Source organism: Hippopotamus amphibius, chromosome 2 (genome assembly GCF_030028045.1).
Source record: "Hippopotamus amphibius kiboko isolate mHipAmp2 chromosome 2, mHipAmp2.hap2, whole genome shotgun sequence".
In the NCBI taxonomy this organism is placed as follows: domain Eukaryota; kingdom Metazoa; phylum Chordata; class Mammalia; order Artiodactyla; family Hippopotamidae; genus Hippopotamus; species Hippopotamus amphibius.
The window spans coordinates 68,859,170-68,877,802 of NC_080187.1; the positions used below are offsets into that span (position 1 = coordinate 68,859,170).

The 18,633-nt window shown below is 33.4% G+C and overlaps 1 protein-coding gene across 5 annotated transcripts in view; it reads left to right on the forward strand.

The window, feature by feature from the left end:
• The window catches only part of AGTPBP1 (ATP/GTP binding carboxypeptidase 1), a 184,798-nt gene that overhangs the window by 156,055 nt on the left and 10,110 nt on the right, over positions 1-18,633 (forward strand). For all 5 annotated transcript variants that reach the window (XM_057722059.1, XM_057722060.1, XM_057722062.1 and 2 more), the window contains 2 exons: positions 5,337-5,513; positions 8,996-9,156. In XM_057722059.1, the coding sequence (XP_057578042.1) occupies positions 5,337-5,513; positions 8,996-9,156 (338 nt within the window). The remainder of the gene's footprint in view (positions 1-5,336; positions 5,514-8,995; positions 9,157-18,633) is intronic.

Here is an 18,633-nt window from a genome sequence, read left to right on the forward strand (position 1 = left end):
CCTGTGAGTCTGTTTCTGTTTTGTTATATACATTTGTTTTGTTTTTTAGCTCCCATATATAAATGATAATCTACAGTATTTGTCTTTCTCTGTCTGACTAAGCATAATACCCTCCAGGTCCATTCATGTTGTTGCAAATGGCAAAATTTCATTCTTTTTTATGGCTGAGTATATTCTATTGTATAATATATACCACATCATCTTTATCCATTCATCTGTTGATGGATACTTAGGTTGCTTCCATCTCTTGGCTATTGTAAATAGTGCTGCTATGGACATCAGGGTGCACGTATCATTTCGAATTAGAGTTTTTGTCTTTTCTGGATATGTGCTCAGGAGTGGGATTGGTGGATCATGTGGTAGCTTTTAGTTTTTTAAGGCACCTCCATACTGTTCTCCATAGTGGCTACACCAATTTACATTCCCACCAAATGTGTAGGAGGGTTCCATTATCTCTACACACTCTCGAGCATTTATTATTTGTAGACTTGATGATGGCCATTATGACCTATGTGAAGTGATGCCTCATTGTGGTTTTGATTTGTGTTTCTCTAATAATTAGTGACATTGAACATATTTTCATGTTCCTGTTGGCCATCTGTATGTCTCCTTTAGAAAAATGTCTATTCAGTTCTTCTTCCCACTTTTTAATTAGGTTGGCTTTTGTTGTTGTTATTTTGTTTTTTATTTGTTTTTGTTTGTTTTTTGATGTTGAGTTGTATGAGCTGTTTATATATTTTAAATATTAACCTCTTTCAGTCATATCGTTTACAGATAGTTTCTCCCCTTACGTAGGTTGTCTTCTCATTTTGTAACTTGTTTCCTTTGCTGTGCAAAAGCTTTTAAATTTAATTAGGCCTTAGTTATTTATTTTTGCTTTTGTTTCCTTTACCTGAAGAGACAGATTCAAAAAAATATTGCTATGACTTATGTGAAAGAGTGTTCTGCCTTTTTTCTTCTGTGAGTTTTATGGTTTCCAGTCTTACATTTAGGTCTTTAATTCATTTTGAGTTTACTTTTGTATATAGTGTGAGAAAATGTTTTTAATTTCATTCTTTTACACATAGCTGTCCAGTTTTCCCACCACCACTTATTGAAGAGACTGTCTTTTCCTTATTGTATATTTTTGCCTCCTTTTTCGTAGATTAATTGACCATATGCTAGTGGGTTTATTTCTTGGCTCTATGTTCTGTTCCAGTAACCTCTATGTCTGTTTTTTGTTTGTTTGTTTTTGTGCCAATACATTCCTGTTTTGATTACTGTAGCTTTGTAGTATAGTCTGAAGTCAGTGATACCTCCAGCTTTGTTTTTTTTTCCCTCAGGATTGCTTTTGTAGTCTTTTGTGGTTCCATATAAATTTTAGGATTATTTGTTGTACTTCTCTGAAAAATGTCTTGGGTATTCTGGGTATTTTGATAGGGATTGCATTAAATCTGTAGATTGCTTTGAGTAGTATGGACATTTTAACAATATTAATTCTTCCAGTTCATGAACAGGGATATCTTTCCATTTCTTTAGCACTAAGTAGTCTTTAACTTCATTCAAAATAATTTTATTAGATAGTATTGTAACAGCCATCATGTCAGCATGCATTTAAAAAATTATCAAAATTGGTGAATTTTTGTGTAGCCTTTTTAATATTGAAGATGGAAGAAAAAAGCAACATTTTTGGCACATTATTTTTTATTATTTCAAGAAAGGTAAAAATGCAACTGAAACGCAAAATAAGATTTGTGCAGTGTGTGGAGGATGTGCTGTGACTGATTGAATTTGTCAGAGTGGTTTGTGAAGTTTCATGCTGGAGATTTCTTGCTGAATGATGCTCCATGGTTGGATAGACCAGTTGAAGTTGATAGTGGTCAAATCAAGACATTAATTGAGAGCAATCAATGTTATACCATGCGAGAGACAGCTGACATACTCAGAATATCCAAATCAAGTGTTGAAAATCATTTGCACCAGCTTGGTAGTGTTAATCACTTTGATGTTTGGGTTCCACAGAAGTTGAGTGAAAAAAAACCGTTCTTGACTGTATTTCCACATGCAATTCTCTACTTAAATGTGATGAAAACTTTCTGTTTTTAAAATAAATTGTGATGGGCGATGAAAAGTGGATACTGTGTAATAATGTGAAATGGAAGAGATCATGGGGCAAGTGAAATGAATCACCACCAACCACACCAAAGGCCAGTCTTCATCCAAAGAAGGTGATATTGTATATATGATGGGATTGGAAAGGAGTCCTCTATTATGAGCTCCTTCCAGAAAACCAAATGATTTATTCCAACAAGTACTACTCCCAGTTAGACCAACTGAAAGCAGCACTTGATGAAAAGCATCTGGACTTAGCAACAGAAAACGCACAGTCTTCCATCAGGATAATGCAAGACCACATGTCTCTTTGATGACCAGGCAAAAACTGTTACAGCTTGGCTGGGAAGTTCTGATTCATCCGCCACATTCACCAGACATCGCATCTTCGGATTTCCATTTATTTTGGTCTCTACAAAATTGTTTTAATGGAAAAAATTTCAGTTCCCTGGAAGACTGTAAAAGGCACCTGGAACAATTCTTTGCTCAAAAAGATAAATCCCATCTTTTGGGAAGATATAATTATAGAGTTGCCTGAAAAATGGCAGAAGGTAGTGGAACAAAATGGTGAATACATTGTTAAAGTTCTTGGTGAAAATGAAGAATGTGTCTTTTATTTTTGCGTAAAACCAAAGGAACTTTTTGGCCAAACCAATAGATAACCTGAACAGACTGATCACTAGTAGTGAAATTGAATTAGTAATAAAATAACTTCTAGCAACAGCAGTCCAGGACCTGATGGCTTCAAAGAGGAATTCTACTAAACATATAAATACCTAATATGTTAATACCTACCTATATGCTAATACCTGTCCTTCTCAAACTATTCCAAAAAACTGAAGAGGAGGGAACACTCCCAAATTCACTCTACGAGGCCAATACCCTAATAACCAAAATCAGACAAAGACACTACAAAAAAGATTACAGACCACTATCCATAATGAATATAGATGCAAAAATCCTCAACAAAATATTAGCAAACCGAATCCAACAATATATAAAAAGGATCATGCACCATGATCAAGTGGGATTTATTCTAAGGATGCAGGAATGGTTCATATCCACAAATCAGTCATTGTAATATACCACATTAACAGAAGGAGGGATAAAAATCACATGATCATCTCAATAGATGCAGAAAAAGCATTTGACAATATTCATCCATTCATATTAAAAACTCTCATCAAAGTTGGTATAGCGGGAACTTATCTCAACATAATAAAGGCTATTTAAGACAAACCCACAGCTCATGTCATACTCACTGGTGAAAAACTGAAAGCTTTTCCTCTAAAAATGCTTTTCACATTTAGATTTTTAATCTATGTGGAATTTATTTTTGTATGTGGGCATCTAATTTTAGTTTCCCCACGTATAACCAGTTGTCTCAGCACCACTTATTAAACAGTACCTCATTCCTCTGCTGGTTTTATAAAGCCATCTGTTACATACCTTGTTTCTACATGTATGGGTGTGTTTTGAGGTATGGCTAGGACTGAAGTGACATCTATTGTTTTACATCCCGTGTGCTTTTCATTCTGTCACAGTGTCTCTCCTACTATGTTTACACCTTAACCAGCATCCCAGGTTATTTTCCCAAAAAAAGGTTCAATAACATACCACTCTCCTTGGCAGAACTTCAAAGCACATTTTCTTTTTGGTGTCCTCTCTCTTCTCCTTTCCCAAATAAATAAAATGATTAGAGTCTTTTAAAAAATGGAAACACTCCAGAAATACAAAGTAGTAAGTGAAAGTCATCTTCTCTCAATTACTTACTAATTAATCACTTTCACCATATGTAATTGTGAGACTTGCCTCTAAGCGCATTTATTCATAGATGTATATACACATAGCATGTGAAGTTTTTGTGCTTTTTATGTTTTTAACGCTCCACAGCAACTTTTTTTTCACATAATGTTTGTTGGCTATCTTTCCAAGTCCTCATTATCTGGATCTGTCTCCGTCTTGTTGACAGTTGCACAAGATTTTTATTGTGTATTTTTGTCATTATTGTACGGATATACCAAAATTTATTTATTCTGTGTCCCTTGTTGGTGGTCACTTCGTTAGTATTGCCAAGTTGTTTTTCATAAGGACTGTACAAATTGTTACTCTCCAGTGAATGATAGTGCTGTTTTTCCAAACATCTTACTCTCATCTTTGCCGGGTGAAAAAACTATCAGATGGTTTTAGTTTGTGTATCTAATTATATGAGTTCAAGTATCTTTTTCTATGTATGAACATTTATGATCTCTCTGATTTTTAGGAATAGCCTTTTCTCATATTCTCTGCTTACTTTTGTACACGTATCTTAATTATTGTTTTTAAAATAACTTTGTAAGTAATAAGCATATTAAATTTTTTTTGTTGATGTGTAGTGATTTCAAACTTTTATCATATTTGTTGATTTTTTTTTAAAGTGGCTTCTGGGTTTAAAGGCTTAGAAGGACTTTTCTCATTCTCAGATTTTAAAAGTAGAGTTTCATGTTTACTGTTTTGAGTTTCATTTAAAAATTTAATTTATTAATTTAAAATTTAAATTCTCAATCTAATTAGAGTTAATTTAATGGAGAGTGACTTTAGCTGGTTTTTTCCAGTGGCTGACCAGTTGTCAGCTTTTCGTGAATGATCAGTGTTTCTCACTAATAATAATACTAACTTTAACAAATACCTTTTGTTCTAATTCTGAACTCTCTTTCTAAAGATTCATCTATTCCTACACCAGTATCACCATTTAACTAATGTTAGGTATATAATTATGTGTTGGATTATTTCTCCAGTAATAGCCTTTTCTTTTAAAATTCCCCAGGGTATACTTACATATTTCATTTTCAGGTGAACCTGAGGATAACTTTAAGTTGCAAAAATGTTGTGGGCATTTAGACTGTGATTGTCTTAGCTTTATTGATTACTTTAGGGGTGACTGACTAAAGTTTCTTCATTTTTTAAAATAGGTTTTTCTTCGTACTTTAAAACATGGTTTTCTTACATGGTTTTATTCCACTTGTTGATTGCTACTATGAATATTATCCTTTCTTTCATTCTATTTTCTGATTACTGTCTAGGAAAGCAGAAAAGTAAGAGGATTCTTTTGATGTTTTGAATAGCAAGGGATATAGGAAAAAGATCCACATGACTGCTCTAATGACTATGCTTTCATAAAAATTTTTCAAAATTTATAAATAAAAAAAATTTTAAGCGACAAAAAAGAAAGCTCTTGAAATATTTTATCATTCTTATCTTTCCAGACTTTGCCTAAGATTCTGAGCCATATTGCCCCAGCATTTTGCATGAGCAGCTGTAGCTTCGTAGTAGAAAAGTCTAAAGAATCTACAGCACGTGTTGTAGTTTGGAGAGAGATAGGAGTACAAAGAAGCTATACCATGGAGAGTACTTTATGTGGCTGTGATCAGGGAAAATATAAGGTAAAACATCTCAGGACTTCTAGCCATAAACATATTTCAAGACTTTCATATATGCTCTAGTAGTTTTCCAGTATGTATTAAATGATATGTTTGTTATAGTGAGTTATGTATAATTTGCAATAATGGAATTGAATTATATGCAATCTTAAGAACAGTTTTGTTTGTTTTTTTACTTCTCTGAACAAAATAGCTTGCTTTGGGTACTTATGAAATCTTGGTTGAGTCTCTTTACAGTCATAATTTTTAAGAAGCACACTGTAGTACATATTTAAACAATGATTAGTAATTTATAATGAGTTGTACAAGGAATACATTATTAATAAAATTTCTATCATTTTAATTTATTGCATGTAAATATATTTTTATGCATTTAGAAATAAACACATTACACTTATTTATAAAGTTTTTTTAGTTTAGATTTTATGTGTGTGTGTGACTTTTAAATGCATATCCCTTCACCATTTTTTTTTCTTTACTAAGACTCCTCTTCTGTGGTACCATAGGCTTTCATAGGAAATAATGAGTTCAAACTTTACATTCAAAATTTAAGAGTTGATTAAATGTCAGGTGATTTTGAATTTTTTAATTTTAAAGATGGAGAACTTTTTAAAAAATTTTTTATTGAAGGGTAGTTGATTTACAATGTTGTGTTAGTTTCAGGTGTACAGCAAAGTGAATCGGTTGTGCATATACATGTATCAACTCTTTTTTAGATTCTTTTCCCATATAGTTCATTTCAGAGTATTGTGTAGAGTTCCCTGTGCTATACAGTTGTTCCTTATTAGTTAATCTATTTTATACATAGTAGTATGTATATGTCAATCCCAGTTTCCCAATTTATCCCTCCCCCCGTTTCCATGCTGGTAACCATAAGATTGTTTTCTACATCTGTGACTCTATTTCTATTTTGTAAATAAATTCATTTATACCACTTTTTTAGATTCCACATATAAGCAATATCTTATGATATTTGTCCTTCTCTGTCTCACTTATTACTTCACTCGGTATGATAATCTCTAGGTCCATCCATGTTGGTACACATGGCATTATTTTGTTGTTTTTTATTGGTGAGTAATATTCCATTGTATATATGTACCACAAAAGATTGAGAACTCAAAAGGCAATGAATTGGACTTTAGGTAAGCAACTGTAAATGCAAATATTTATTTTTCTTGCCTTGCCACAAAAAGGTTTTCAGGTGTCATGCTAATTATTCTAATCATTCTGCTTTGTTTTGTTGTGTTGTGTTGTGTTTTCTTGACACGGGCAAGAGGAATCTGATTCTCATAGTAATTTTCATATACTTCACATAAAAGTGATTATAACTTTATGTTTGGAAAGAGTTAAAAATCTTCCAGTTGGTTAGTATTAAAAATGTAAACATATTATGATTGATGCCAAAATGTTTAAGTGGAGAGCTTAAATGACTTTTCCAGTCTGTAACAAACTGGAAGAAAATTATATAGATTTTGCAACTGACATTCAAACTTTGAGGGCCTGTTTGAGTAGAACCTAGTGAAATTTCAGCACTTTCTGTAGAATGGCTCTTGCCTAAGTTTTAGATTGACCATAGTATACCATTCTTCCAAAATGTACTGTCTCTTGAAATCTCTCCAAATATTGTAAAACAGACTGTAAATTATTTGTTCTTAAAGAGATGCAGTCAGGCTGGAGAAGGCAACTTAAAAGCATCAGTGTCTGTGAAACTAGTCCCTTGGGAGTAGGGAGAGGAAAAAGTCAGGGAAGCTGAAACTCGCATGCCCCTTGAAATCTCTGTTGCATAATAATAGTAGCACTTTCTTACTATACTTGGGTTCTACTGATAGACTTTCATTGGATTTTTTTAAATGTTCTTTTTGTGTTTTGATAAATTTATTTAGTCATTGAAAAAAACACATTAAAAAATAGCTAAAATATATTTTGAAACAAAATGTTAGATGAGTTTTCTAAAAATTAATGTATAAACTTTAAAAAGTAAAATGGATACCTAATAAATACTCATTTCTCTTTTATATGATTTACGTTTATGGTTACATTTATATATATACTTTATGTGATTTCCGCTGATAGAGTTACATTGATTTAAAGCTCTTATGGAGAGAAGTATGTCTTACTACTAATAATAAGCTAAGTTTTTTACATGTAAAATTCAGTGCTTTGATTATACCATACACTTTTTTAAAAGTTTTTCTTTAATTAATAAACTTTTTAAAGAGCAGTTTTAGATTCACAGAAAAATTGGGTGGAAAGTACAGAATTCCCATATACCTCCATCCTCCCCCACACGCATAACATATACTTTTCAAACTTGTTAATATTAGCTAATGTTGTGTGAGTCTAGTAATATTTTAAGAAATAAATCACTTCAGTCTCAAGAATGTTCTTATATTACTCAATTTTAGGCTTCAAATATTCTTTATTTTTATTTTTGATGAGCTAATTCAGAAACAGGCATAGCCTTTCTGAAGTTTTTAGATTAAGAAGGTAAATGCGTTTTCTAATTAAGTCAGGATACATTTCTTAGAATATTTGGAGATGGCCAAACTACTTAAACAATCAGTCAGTCATTATTATGAAGGCGTGTGCTACATAGAGTAAATAACAATTTTTATGATTTATCTCTTCAGTTACTGTGTGCTTTTAGTCTGGTCATTGAAAGTCTAGTCTGCTTTCATCTACACCTGCAACCTCTGTTGGTGTAAGGGTTTCATTTATTTTAGAGAATCTTTTTATCTGAAAATTAAATGATAAACAACGTCTTGATTTATAGTCTATTTTTATCCTTTTATATGGTAATGTTTAACTTTTGGTAAATCTTATATTGTTTATTAGGAAACTATTGGTTAAAAAGGGTTGTGGTAAAAATGTTTTTGTGTTAGTAGACCAAATTTGAAACGGGCATTCTTAACTGACATGGAACATACGAACTTATTTTACTGCTACCTCATTGGCTTAGATTTGTTTGATTCTTTTTTGACACAGTTACCTTTCTTTTGTTTGTTTTTTACTTACCAGTTTCTTTTTATCATGCAGGAAAAGTTTGTATAAAGTAATGTTCAAGGGTACAAATTGGAGCCTTGATTGTAACACTATAATATTGCAACATTGGCATCCAAGTAGTAGATTACAAGTACTAGCTTATATTGTAAAAATATAATTTCACGCATGAACTCCAAGAATAACTTAACCACAAGATGTTTATCTGTTTTTTCTCCTTCCCAGTGTGTTGGTGAAAATAGCTTGCACGCAGTGAATGAGAATAGACATTTTAGAAATGGTTTTTTAAGGCAGTTTCCTTTGTGACTTAGAATAATCTTATGTTGTTAAGACACTATGCTTATGAGTCTTAGGTTCAATCATACAAAGTGCCAGCCTTTTATTTTATTAATATAGTTACAGATTCCTTTTATGTCATTTTACTAAGATACAGCCAGAGGATAGCAAACGTCCCAGTTACACATTTATTATTGCTTTATTTTTAGGGTTTACAGATTGGTACTCGAGAATTGGAAGAGATGGGAGCAAAATTTTGTGTTGGTCTATTGCGTTTGAAAAGACTGACATCCCCACTGGAATATAATCTGCCTTCCAGCCTGCTTGACTTTGAAAATGACTTGATTGAATCGAGCTGCAAAGTAACTAGGTAAGGCACACTTGTTTTATTCTTTTGTTATATGGTAGTATACTGTTAGACTTCATTAAATTAGTTAAATAGAGGAAAGGCACAAAGATTTTGAAAGCCAGGAGCATATTTAGAATTAATATAAATAAGTTTGCACATCTAATATTTGTTCCAAAATGTGCTAATATTCTTGATCCTTTTAACATTGGTATTTGGATAAAATTTTCATGAAATACCCTTATATTTGGAATGCTGTTTCACTGATTTTAATGATTTACTTTTAACATAAAAATAAGCAATGTGGAAAACAGTTACTTGTATCAGATAATATGTAAATTAAGAAGGCTTGAAGTGAAGATTCATACTTCAAAAGAAATTTTGTATCTACACATCAGATGGCTTTTCAATCACCTTCTGATTACATCTGCTAGAAACAGCTAATTTAGTATCCCTCTGAAAATTTAACTACATCTGCCAAGTAGTATTCTTCTAAATAGGTAAACTTTTGCTCCTAGAATTCAGTGTATGTAAAGTTTGATCAGTTATAGGCTCAGAGATAATTTAGTATCACAATTCTTAATCATAATACCAGAGTTTAGCATTTTATAGTTTGACACGTAAGAGTAGGAATAGTCCCATTTTATGGAACCTACATGATTTTTATTGTTAGACATTGACATCAAATTTATTAATTTATTGCCAAGCTCTGTTATATAGAGATCAATTTAGCAGTTATAAGTGTAGTGAAACATTAATTAGAACTCTGTTCTTATATAATATGATAACTGAGACAGTGATCCTCTGCATTCTCTACACTTCAAAACACTTGCTAAACAATAATGGAAATAAATATAAATATAGTTTTATAAATAAATATAAAGTTGTTCCCATTGATGTTTAGAAGCCTCCTTTTACATTATTTCATGTATTCTTTCCACACCCCCATCTTTTTGAGGTAAAATTCACAAATAAAATTGTAAGATATTTAAAGTGTACAATGTGATTATTAGGTATATGTATACATTGTGAAAGGATTTCCCCCATGGAGTAATTAACACATCCATCCATCATGTCATGTGTTTACCTTTGTGTCTGTGTGTGAGAGAACATTTTTCAGTTCTGCTCTTCTAACAAATTTCAATTATACAATCCAGTGTTATCTAGTATAGTCACCATATTATACATTACTTCCTCAGACCTTATTCATCTCAACAACTGAAAGTTTGTATCATTTTTACTAACCTCTCCCTATTGCCTCCTCTGCCTGCCCCCTGTCCCCTGGCAACCACTTTCTAGTCTCTGTTTCTAAGAGTTGTTCTAATTTATTTATTTATTTATTTAACATTTGACATGTAAGTGACACCATGCAGTATTTGTTTTTGTCTGGCTTATTTCACTTAGCATAATGCCCTCCAGTTTCATCCATGTTGTAGCAAATGAAAGGATTTCCTTTTTTTCTTTTTTTTTTAAGGCTGAATAATATTCCCATTGTATATCTATATACCACATTTTCTTCATCCATTCATCCATCAATAGGCAGTTAGATTGTTTTTATACTTTGACTGTGAATAATACTGCTTTGAACATGAGTACAGTGTCTTAACAGGTTTTTTGGTTTTGGTTTTTGTTTTTTGTTTTTTTTGGCTGTGCTGGGTCTTCATTACTGCATGCAAGCTTTTTCTAGCTGTAGCAAGCAGGGCTACTCTTCATTGCGGTGCATGAGTTTCTCATTGTGGTGGCTTCTCTTGTTGCAGATCACAGCTGTAGGCACATGGACTTCAGTAGTTGCAGCACTAGGGCTCAGTAGTTATGGCTCGTGCGCTCTAGAAAAGCGCAGCCTTAGTTGTTGTTGTGCACAGGCTTAGTTGCTCCTCAGCGTGTGGGATCTTCCTGGACCAGAGATTGAACCCGTTTCACCTGCATTGGCAGATGGATTCTTAACCACTGTGCCACCAGTCCCTTAACAGTTTTCAGTGTACAGATCTTCCACCTTCTTGGTTAATTTATTCCTATTTTATTATTTTTGATGCTATAGTAAATGCTATTGTAAGTGGGATTGTTTTCTTGATTTCTATTTCTGATGTTTCATTGTTAGTGTATAGAAATGCAACTGGTTTTGTATATTGATTTTTATATCCTACAGCTTTACTGAAATCATTTATTACTCCTAACACTGTGGTGTTTTTAGGGATTCTATGTGATATCTTGTCTACTGCAAATAGAGAAAATTTACCTTTTCCTTTCTGATGTGGATGCCTTTTATTTGTTTTTCTTGCCTAATTGCTCAAGCCAGGACTGTGTTGAATACAAGTGGTGAGAGTGGGCATTCTTGTTTTGTTCCTTATCTTAGAAGAAAAGCTTTTGGTATTTCATTGTCAAGTATGACATTAGCTGTGGGCTTGTCGTGTATTGCCTTTATTATGCTGGTTTGTTGAGAGTTTTATCATGAATGGATGGTGACTTTTGTTGAATGCTTTTCTGCATCTATTGAGATAATTATATGATTTTTATCCTTCATTTTCTTAATAGGGTGTATCACATTGATTGATTTTCATATGTTGAACCATCCTTGCATCCCAGAATGCAAGGTGATCATGGTTTATGTATGATTCTTTTAATGTATTGTTGAATTCGATTTCCTAATACCTTTTATTGAGGATTTTTGCATCTAAGCTCATCAGGGATATTGGCCTATAATTTTCTTCTTTTTAAAATTCCTTCTCTGATTTTGGTATCAGAGTAATGCTAACCTTGCAAAATGAATTTGGAATTGTTCCTTACTCTTTCAGTTTGGGAAGAGTTTGAAAATAATTGTTCTTATTTCTCCTTTAAATTCTTCTTTTGGTAGAATTCATCATTGAAGCCATCTAGTCCTGGGGTTTTCTTTCTTGGGAGGTTTTGAGTATTGATTCAGTCTCCTCACTGGTCTGTTCAGATTTTCTATTTATTTCTTCATGATTCAGTCTTGATAGGTTGTGTGTTTCTAGGAATCTTTTTTCCATTTTTTCTAGGTTGTCCAATTTGTGGTCGTAGTAGTCTCTTATGATACTTTGTATTTTTGAGGTGTCTGTTATGATGTCTTCTCTTTCATTTATAATTTCTCTCTCTGTTGATTTTTTTTTTCATTTGAGAAGTCTCACTAACATTTTGTCTATTCTATCTTTTAAATAAATACCTCTTAATTTCATTGATCTTTTTTCTTTTTAGTCTCTATTTCATTTATGTGTGTCTGACATATGTCTATTTTCTACCTTCTGCTAATTCTAGGCTAGTTTGTTCCTATTTTTCTAGTTCCTTGAAGTATAAAATTAGGCTGTTTATTTGAAATCTTTCTTTTTTTAGGCATTTATTGTTATAAACTTTCCTCTTAGAACTGCTTTTGCTCTTCTCATCAGTTTTGGTATATTGTGTTTCCATTTTTACTTCTCTCAAGATATTTTTTGATTTCTCTTTCACTCATTGTTCAGGAACATGTTGTGTAATCTCCACATGTTTGTGAATTTTCCAGTTTTCCTAACCAATTTCTAGTTTTCTTTTCTTTCTATTTTTTTTTATTTTTTATTTTTATTTATTTTTTGGCACACTGCACAGCTTTTGGAATTTTTAATTTTTAGTTCCCTGACCAGGGATTGAACCTGGGCCCTCAGCAGTGAGATTGCAGAGTCCTAGCCACTGGTCCGCCAGGGAATTCCCAATCAGTTTCTAGTTTTATACCATTGTGGTTGAGCTTAATATGATTTCAGTCTTATTTAACTTTATTAAGAGTTGCTTGTGGCCTAAGATATGATTTACGCTGGATAATGTTCCGTATGTGCTTGAGAAGAATATGTATTCTTTTGCTGTTGGATAGAATGTTCTGTATATCTGTTAGGTCTGTCTAGTCTGATGTATAGTTTAATTCCAGTGGTTTCCTTTTTTTAGACTGATTTTCTGTCTTGGATGATCTATTCATTGTTGCAAGTGGGTGTTTGAAGTTCCTTGCTATTATTGTATTGCCATCTGTTTCCTCCTTCAGAGCTGTTAATATTTGCTTTATATATTTAGGTGCTTCTGTGTTGGTGCATAAATATTTACAATTGTTATATCCTCCTGATGAATAGATCCTTTTATTATTATATAATGACCTTAATTTCTCTTGTTAGTCTTTGGCTTAAAGTCTTTTATTTCTATATAAATATAGCTACCCCTGCTTTCTTTTGGTTTCCATTTGCATTGAATTTATTTTTTCATCACTTCATTTTCATTTAATATGTATCCTTAAAACTGAGAAACTGAAGTGTCTCTTGTAGGCAACATATAGTTGGGTCTATTTTATTATTTATTCAGCCACTCTATTTTTTGATTGGAGAATTTAGTTCATTTACATTTAAAGTAATCATTGATAGGTGTGGGCCTACTATTGTCATTTTAATTGTTTTCTGGTTGTTTTGTAATTCCTTTGTTTCTTTCTTCCTTTCTTGCTCACTTCCTTTGTGATTTGATGATTTTCTATACAGTATGTCCCCTACATACGAACCTTCAAGTTGCAAACTTTCAAAGATGGCGAACATGTGTTCGCATGTGCAGTCATGTAAGTTAGTTCACGTCTGGTGTACATTGTCATGTGCATGCATCCTCAACAAGTGGTTGTGATTTGTGTACTTTACTGTGCAATACTGTATAGAGCACAGTAGTACAGTATCTTTATTTCAAGCTAGATCTGCAAGGGAATGACTTCATTGAACTCTGCTGTGCAACACGAGAAGCTTACTAATGAAGACCTGATGGAATTGAAGGCTCAGAGAAAGGATGAGGAGAGACAAGAAGAAGTAGTAACTGAAGAGTCAAAGAGATTCATGATGCAAGAAATGGCAAGGGGATTTTCTTTATTTGAGGAGGCGCTGTTAGTTTTTGAGGCACAGGACCTGAACTTAGAATGATACACAAAGGGTGCAGCAGCCGTTCAGAATGCAATCCAGTACTACCATGTTAACTGACGAGAAAAAAAGAGCTACTGCCCAGACATCACTGGATTGTTTTTTCAAGAGGGTAGATAGAATTGAGTCCAGCAAGGAATCAGAACCTGTGCCATCAGTGTCAGAAGTGAATGAAATTGCAGCTTGCCCTCCGTCTCCTGTTGCTGACGATCCTTCAGCTCTACCATCTCCCACCTCCTCTCCCTCCTCCAGTCAGTAACTCTTCTCACCTGTTCACTCGATGCCAGCCCATGTATGTCAGCTGTTGTACTGTACTACTGTACTTTTTAAGGTATTGTGTTGTAAGATTAAAAATGTTTTAATTTTTTGTGTTTGTTTTTTATGCATTATTTGTGTGAGAAATATTATAAACCTGTTATTGTACAGTACTGTATAGCCGATTGTGTTAGTTGGGTACCCAGACTAACTTTGTTGGACTTCTGAACAAATTGGACTTATGAACATGTTCTCGAAATGGAACTTGTTCGTATGTAGGGGACTTACTGTAGTGGTATGCTTTGATTTCTTTATCTTTTGTGTATCTACAATAGGTTTTGGCATTGCATTGAGGCTTACATAAAACATTTTCTTTTTCTTTTTCACCAAGGGCCACCACCCTTACATAAAACATTTTAAATATAAAGTCTGTTTTAAGCTGATAATTATTTGACTTCAAATGCATACCGAAACTTCCTCTTCCTTCACATTTTAATATCATAATTTGCATCATTTTACATTGTATATCCATTAACAAATTATTGTAATTACATTTATTTTTAATACTTTCATCTTTTAACCTGCATGCTAGATTTATAAGTGATGTACCCATCACCATTGCAATATTAGAATATTCTGAATTTAACTATATATTTACCTTTACCTGTGAGTTTTATACTTTCATATGTTTTCCTGTTATTAATTAGTATCTTTTTGTTTCAGCTTAAAGAACTCTCTTTAACATTTCTTTTAAGACTGGTATAGTGTTGATGAATTCTTTCATCATTTGTTTATCTGGAAAAATTATATCTCTTTTTCAGTTCTGAAGGAGAACTTTGCCAGGTAGAGTTATCTTGATTGGCAATTTTTTCCTTTCAGCACTTTGAACATATCATCTTACTCCCTTTCAGCCAGCACGATTTCTGCTGAAAAATCTGTTTATGGTCTTATCTGGGTTCCTGTGTATGTAATGAGTTTCTTTTTCTCTTGCTACTCTGAAGATTCTGCTTGTCTTTAACTTTTGACAATTTAATTATAATGTGTTTTGGTGTGGGTCCTTTTGGATTTATCTTTTTTACTACTTTCTAGGCTTCCTAGATCTGGTTGTCTGATGTCTCTTTTCTCAAGTTAGGGAAGTTTTCAGTCATTAATTCTTGAATAACCTTTCTGCCTCCTTTTCTCTCCTCTCTTTCTGGGACCCCTATAATGCATATCTTAAGCTATTTTCAGTCTTTTTCATTATTTCTTTTTGCTCCATTGTTTGAATAAATCCCACTGCCTTTTTCAGTTTGCTGATCCTTTCTTCCACTTGATCTAGTCTGCTGTTGAACCCTTATATTGCTTTTTTCAGTACAGTTATTGTAGTCTTCAGCTCTATCATTTCTGTTTGGAAATTTTTAATATTTTCTGTCACTTTGTTGAAGTTCTTACTTTGTTCATGCATTGTTCTCCTAACTTTGATGTGCATCTTTATGACCATTATTTTGAACTCTATATCAGGTAAATCACTTATCTTTATTTCATTAAGATCTGTTTCTGGATATTTTTATCATTCTTTTGTTTGGAACATATTCCCCTAATTCTTCATTTTCATTGACTCTCTGTTCGTTTCTGCACATCACATAGAACAGCGTCCTCTCCCAGCTTGACAGAATGGTCTTGTGGCATGAGCTTTTAGTTATCTTTCATACTTTTGTTATTGCCCAAAAGATAGTGTTCTGAAGGGAGCTAATAGTATAATAGGAAAAGCACAGTTTACATCTGTGAAGTGGCATGATGGTAATTATAAAAAAACAGAGAAAACATTAACACATTTAAAAAAAATTTAAAAATTGCATAGACATTGAGAAAAAAGTTACTGAGTAAATAATTTAAAGTCACCTGGATTTATGTGAAATTACTTTCTTAAATTAGTAACTTTTAGGCTAGGACTTGAAAGATAATAAGTGAGGATTGTTAAAGAAATAGCAGCTGAACATGAAGGAAACAAAGTTGGCAATAAGAAGTAGATTAATTTAGGTAAGGTGGAAAGGGTTGCTGGGAGCTTAGAGAAGCTAAGGTTGAAGAAGGCATTAAGGGAGCAAGTGTTCAGTTTCATGGGAAAGTGAGTGTGGATTTTATAGAAAAGTATTAACTGTATATGTTCTTAAGCAAGGAATGATAACTGATACATCCTATGTAGGATGTATAAAATTCAAAATATAGTAAAACCTTGGTTTGCGAGCATAATTCATTCTGGAAACATGCTTGTAATCCAAAGCACTTGTATAGCAAAGTGAATTTCCCTATAAGAAATAATGGAAACTCAGATGATTCGTTCCACAATTCAAAAATATTCATATAAAAATGATTACACTACAGTAATATAATACAAAATAATAAAAAAATACAAAATATAAAGAAAAATAAACAAATTAACCTGCACTTACCTTTTAAAACCTTCATGCCCAGTGTGAGGGAGACAAGAGAGAGGAGTGTTATTGTGTAGGACAACTTTCACTGTCACTAACGGAATCACTGCTATCTTTTGGTTCAATGGACCCTTTTTCTTTTTGTGCACCTTTAACAAGGAGCCTATCCAATGACACTTGCTTTTGCCTCCTTTTGAGGATTTTGCGGAAATGTGACATTGCATTGTTGTTAAACAGATTCATCGCTCACAGTGCTACAGCCTTATTCAGGTGGTGCTTTTCTACAAAATTTTGCACTGTTTCCCACATTGTACACATCTCCCTAATCTCATTTGAAGTGAGGGAGTCCTCTGCCTTTTTCTCCTCCTCCTCTGCAGACGAGATCTCCTCCGTAACCTCTTGGTGTCGCTTGCAATGCAGATCCATCAGTTCCGTCGGTGGTCAGCTCCATGGGCTCAGTTGTGATCATGTGACGTTCGGCATCACGTACTACTCGTATTACAAGACATCTCTCGTTTATCAAGTTAAAATTTATTAGAAATGTTTGCTCGTCTTGCAGAACACTCGCAGAACAAGTACTCGCAATCCAAGGTTTTCCTGTATTTAGAAGCTTATGCTAGTCTAATACTTCTGTGTTGTAAGCACCAGGTATTATAGTGAGTTGAGGGAAAAGGTGACTGCAGAGCTTTCTGGAGTTGTTCTTTGAGGTTGATACTTCTAATATATGCTGCTGGTGTCCAGTTATTCAAAGTGCTGCTTCTTGAATGTAGATATCTGTTATTCTTATTTTATTTTGTTTTAGTTAGTTTCTATATAATACAAGCAGAGTGAATAAGGAGGAATGAGAGAGGTTCAGATTGTTGGCTGAAGATGAAACTAGCTAGTTCCGATGTTTTGGATGGAATTATTGGTATATACTTATTACTTTTAAGACTGCTCTCCCCCCAACCAAGATTGACAAAGCTCTTTTCCTCATAGCTACTGTCATTTATGATTTTAATATCTTATTTAATAAGGATTGCTTCCTCATTTGGCTGTCCTTTTTATTACTCCTTGGAAACTTTTCAGAAATCATTGTAAATTCTTGTCATCATTTGCATTATTGGTAAACTGGGTGGGAGGGAAGTTGTACATATTTCTCACCTTTCCGTCTTTCTCCTAGCTGTTGATAATCATCCTTTAGTTTTGCTGTGCATTGGTGATCACTGATAACAGCTACCTTGTAAATAAAAGCCACAGTGAATGGAACACAGATCAGTTGGGTTTATTTGGTGAGGCCAAAAAAGGGAGTTGTGGTGTTCAAAACTTTGAGTATTTCTACTCTATCTTCTTTACTTTTTCTCCTCTTTCACTTTTCTTCTCACCCAACACACTTCCCATGGGTGATATTCATTCCAGCAACTTTAAATTATATCTGTGTCTTGATAATTCCAAAACACATATAATCTTCCAGATCTCTCTTCCGAGCTCTAGACTTCTGTATCCAGCTTCCAACTTGATTTTGTACACTTGGATGCAAAACCAACTTATCTAAAACTCAACTTGTGACTTCTGTTCCCCTACCTCTCCCCAAACAAACCTGTTCATCTGTATCCACCTCCCACTACCCAGTTGCTTATGTCAGAAATCTTATTCTTGTCATCTCCTTCTCTCTCCCTTACCCTTAATCCAATCCATTACCCAGGGCTTTTTTATTTCACCTCCAAAATACTTCTCAGATCTTTCTATTTCTCTCCACCACTTCTGCCATTACACTGGTCCAGCTGCCATCATCTCTTGCCTGCTCTACTCAAGTAGCCTCTGACTGGTCTTTTTCTCCCTACTTTTTTATGTATCCTCCAGCTTCTTTGTATGAGGTGGTCACTGTCCTGCTTAAAGTCCTTCAGTTATTTTCCACATATATGGCCTATATCTGT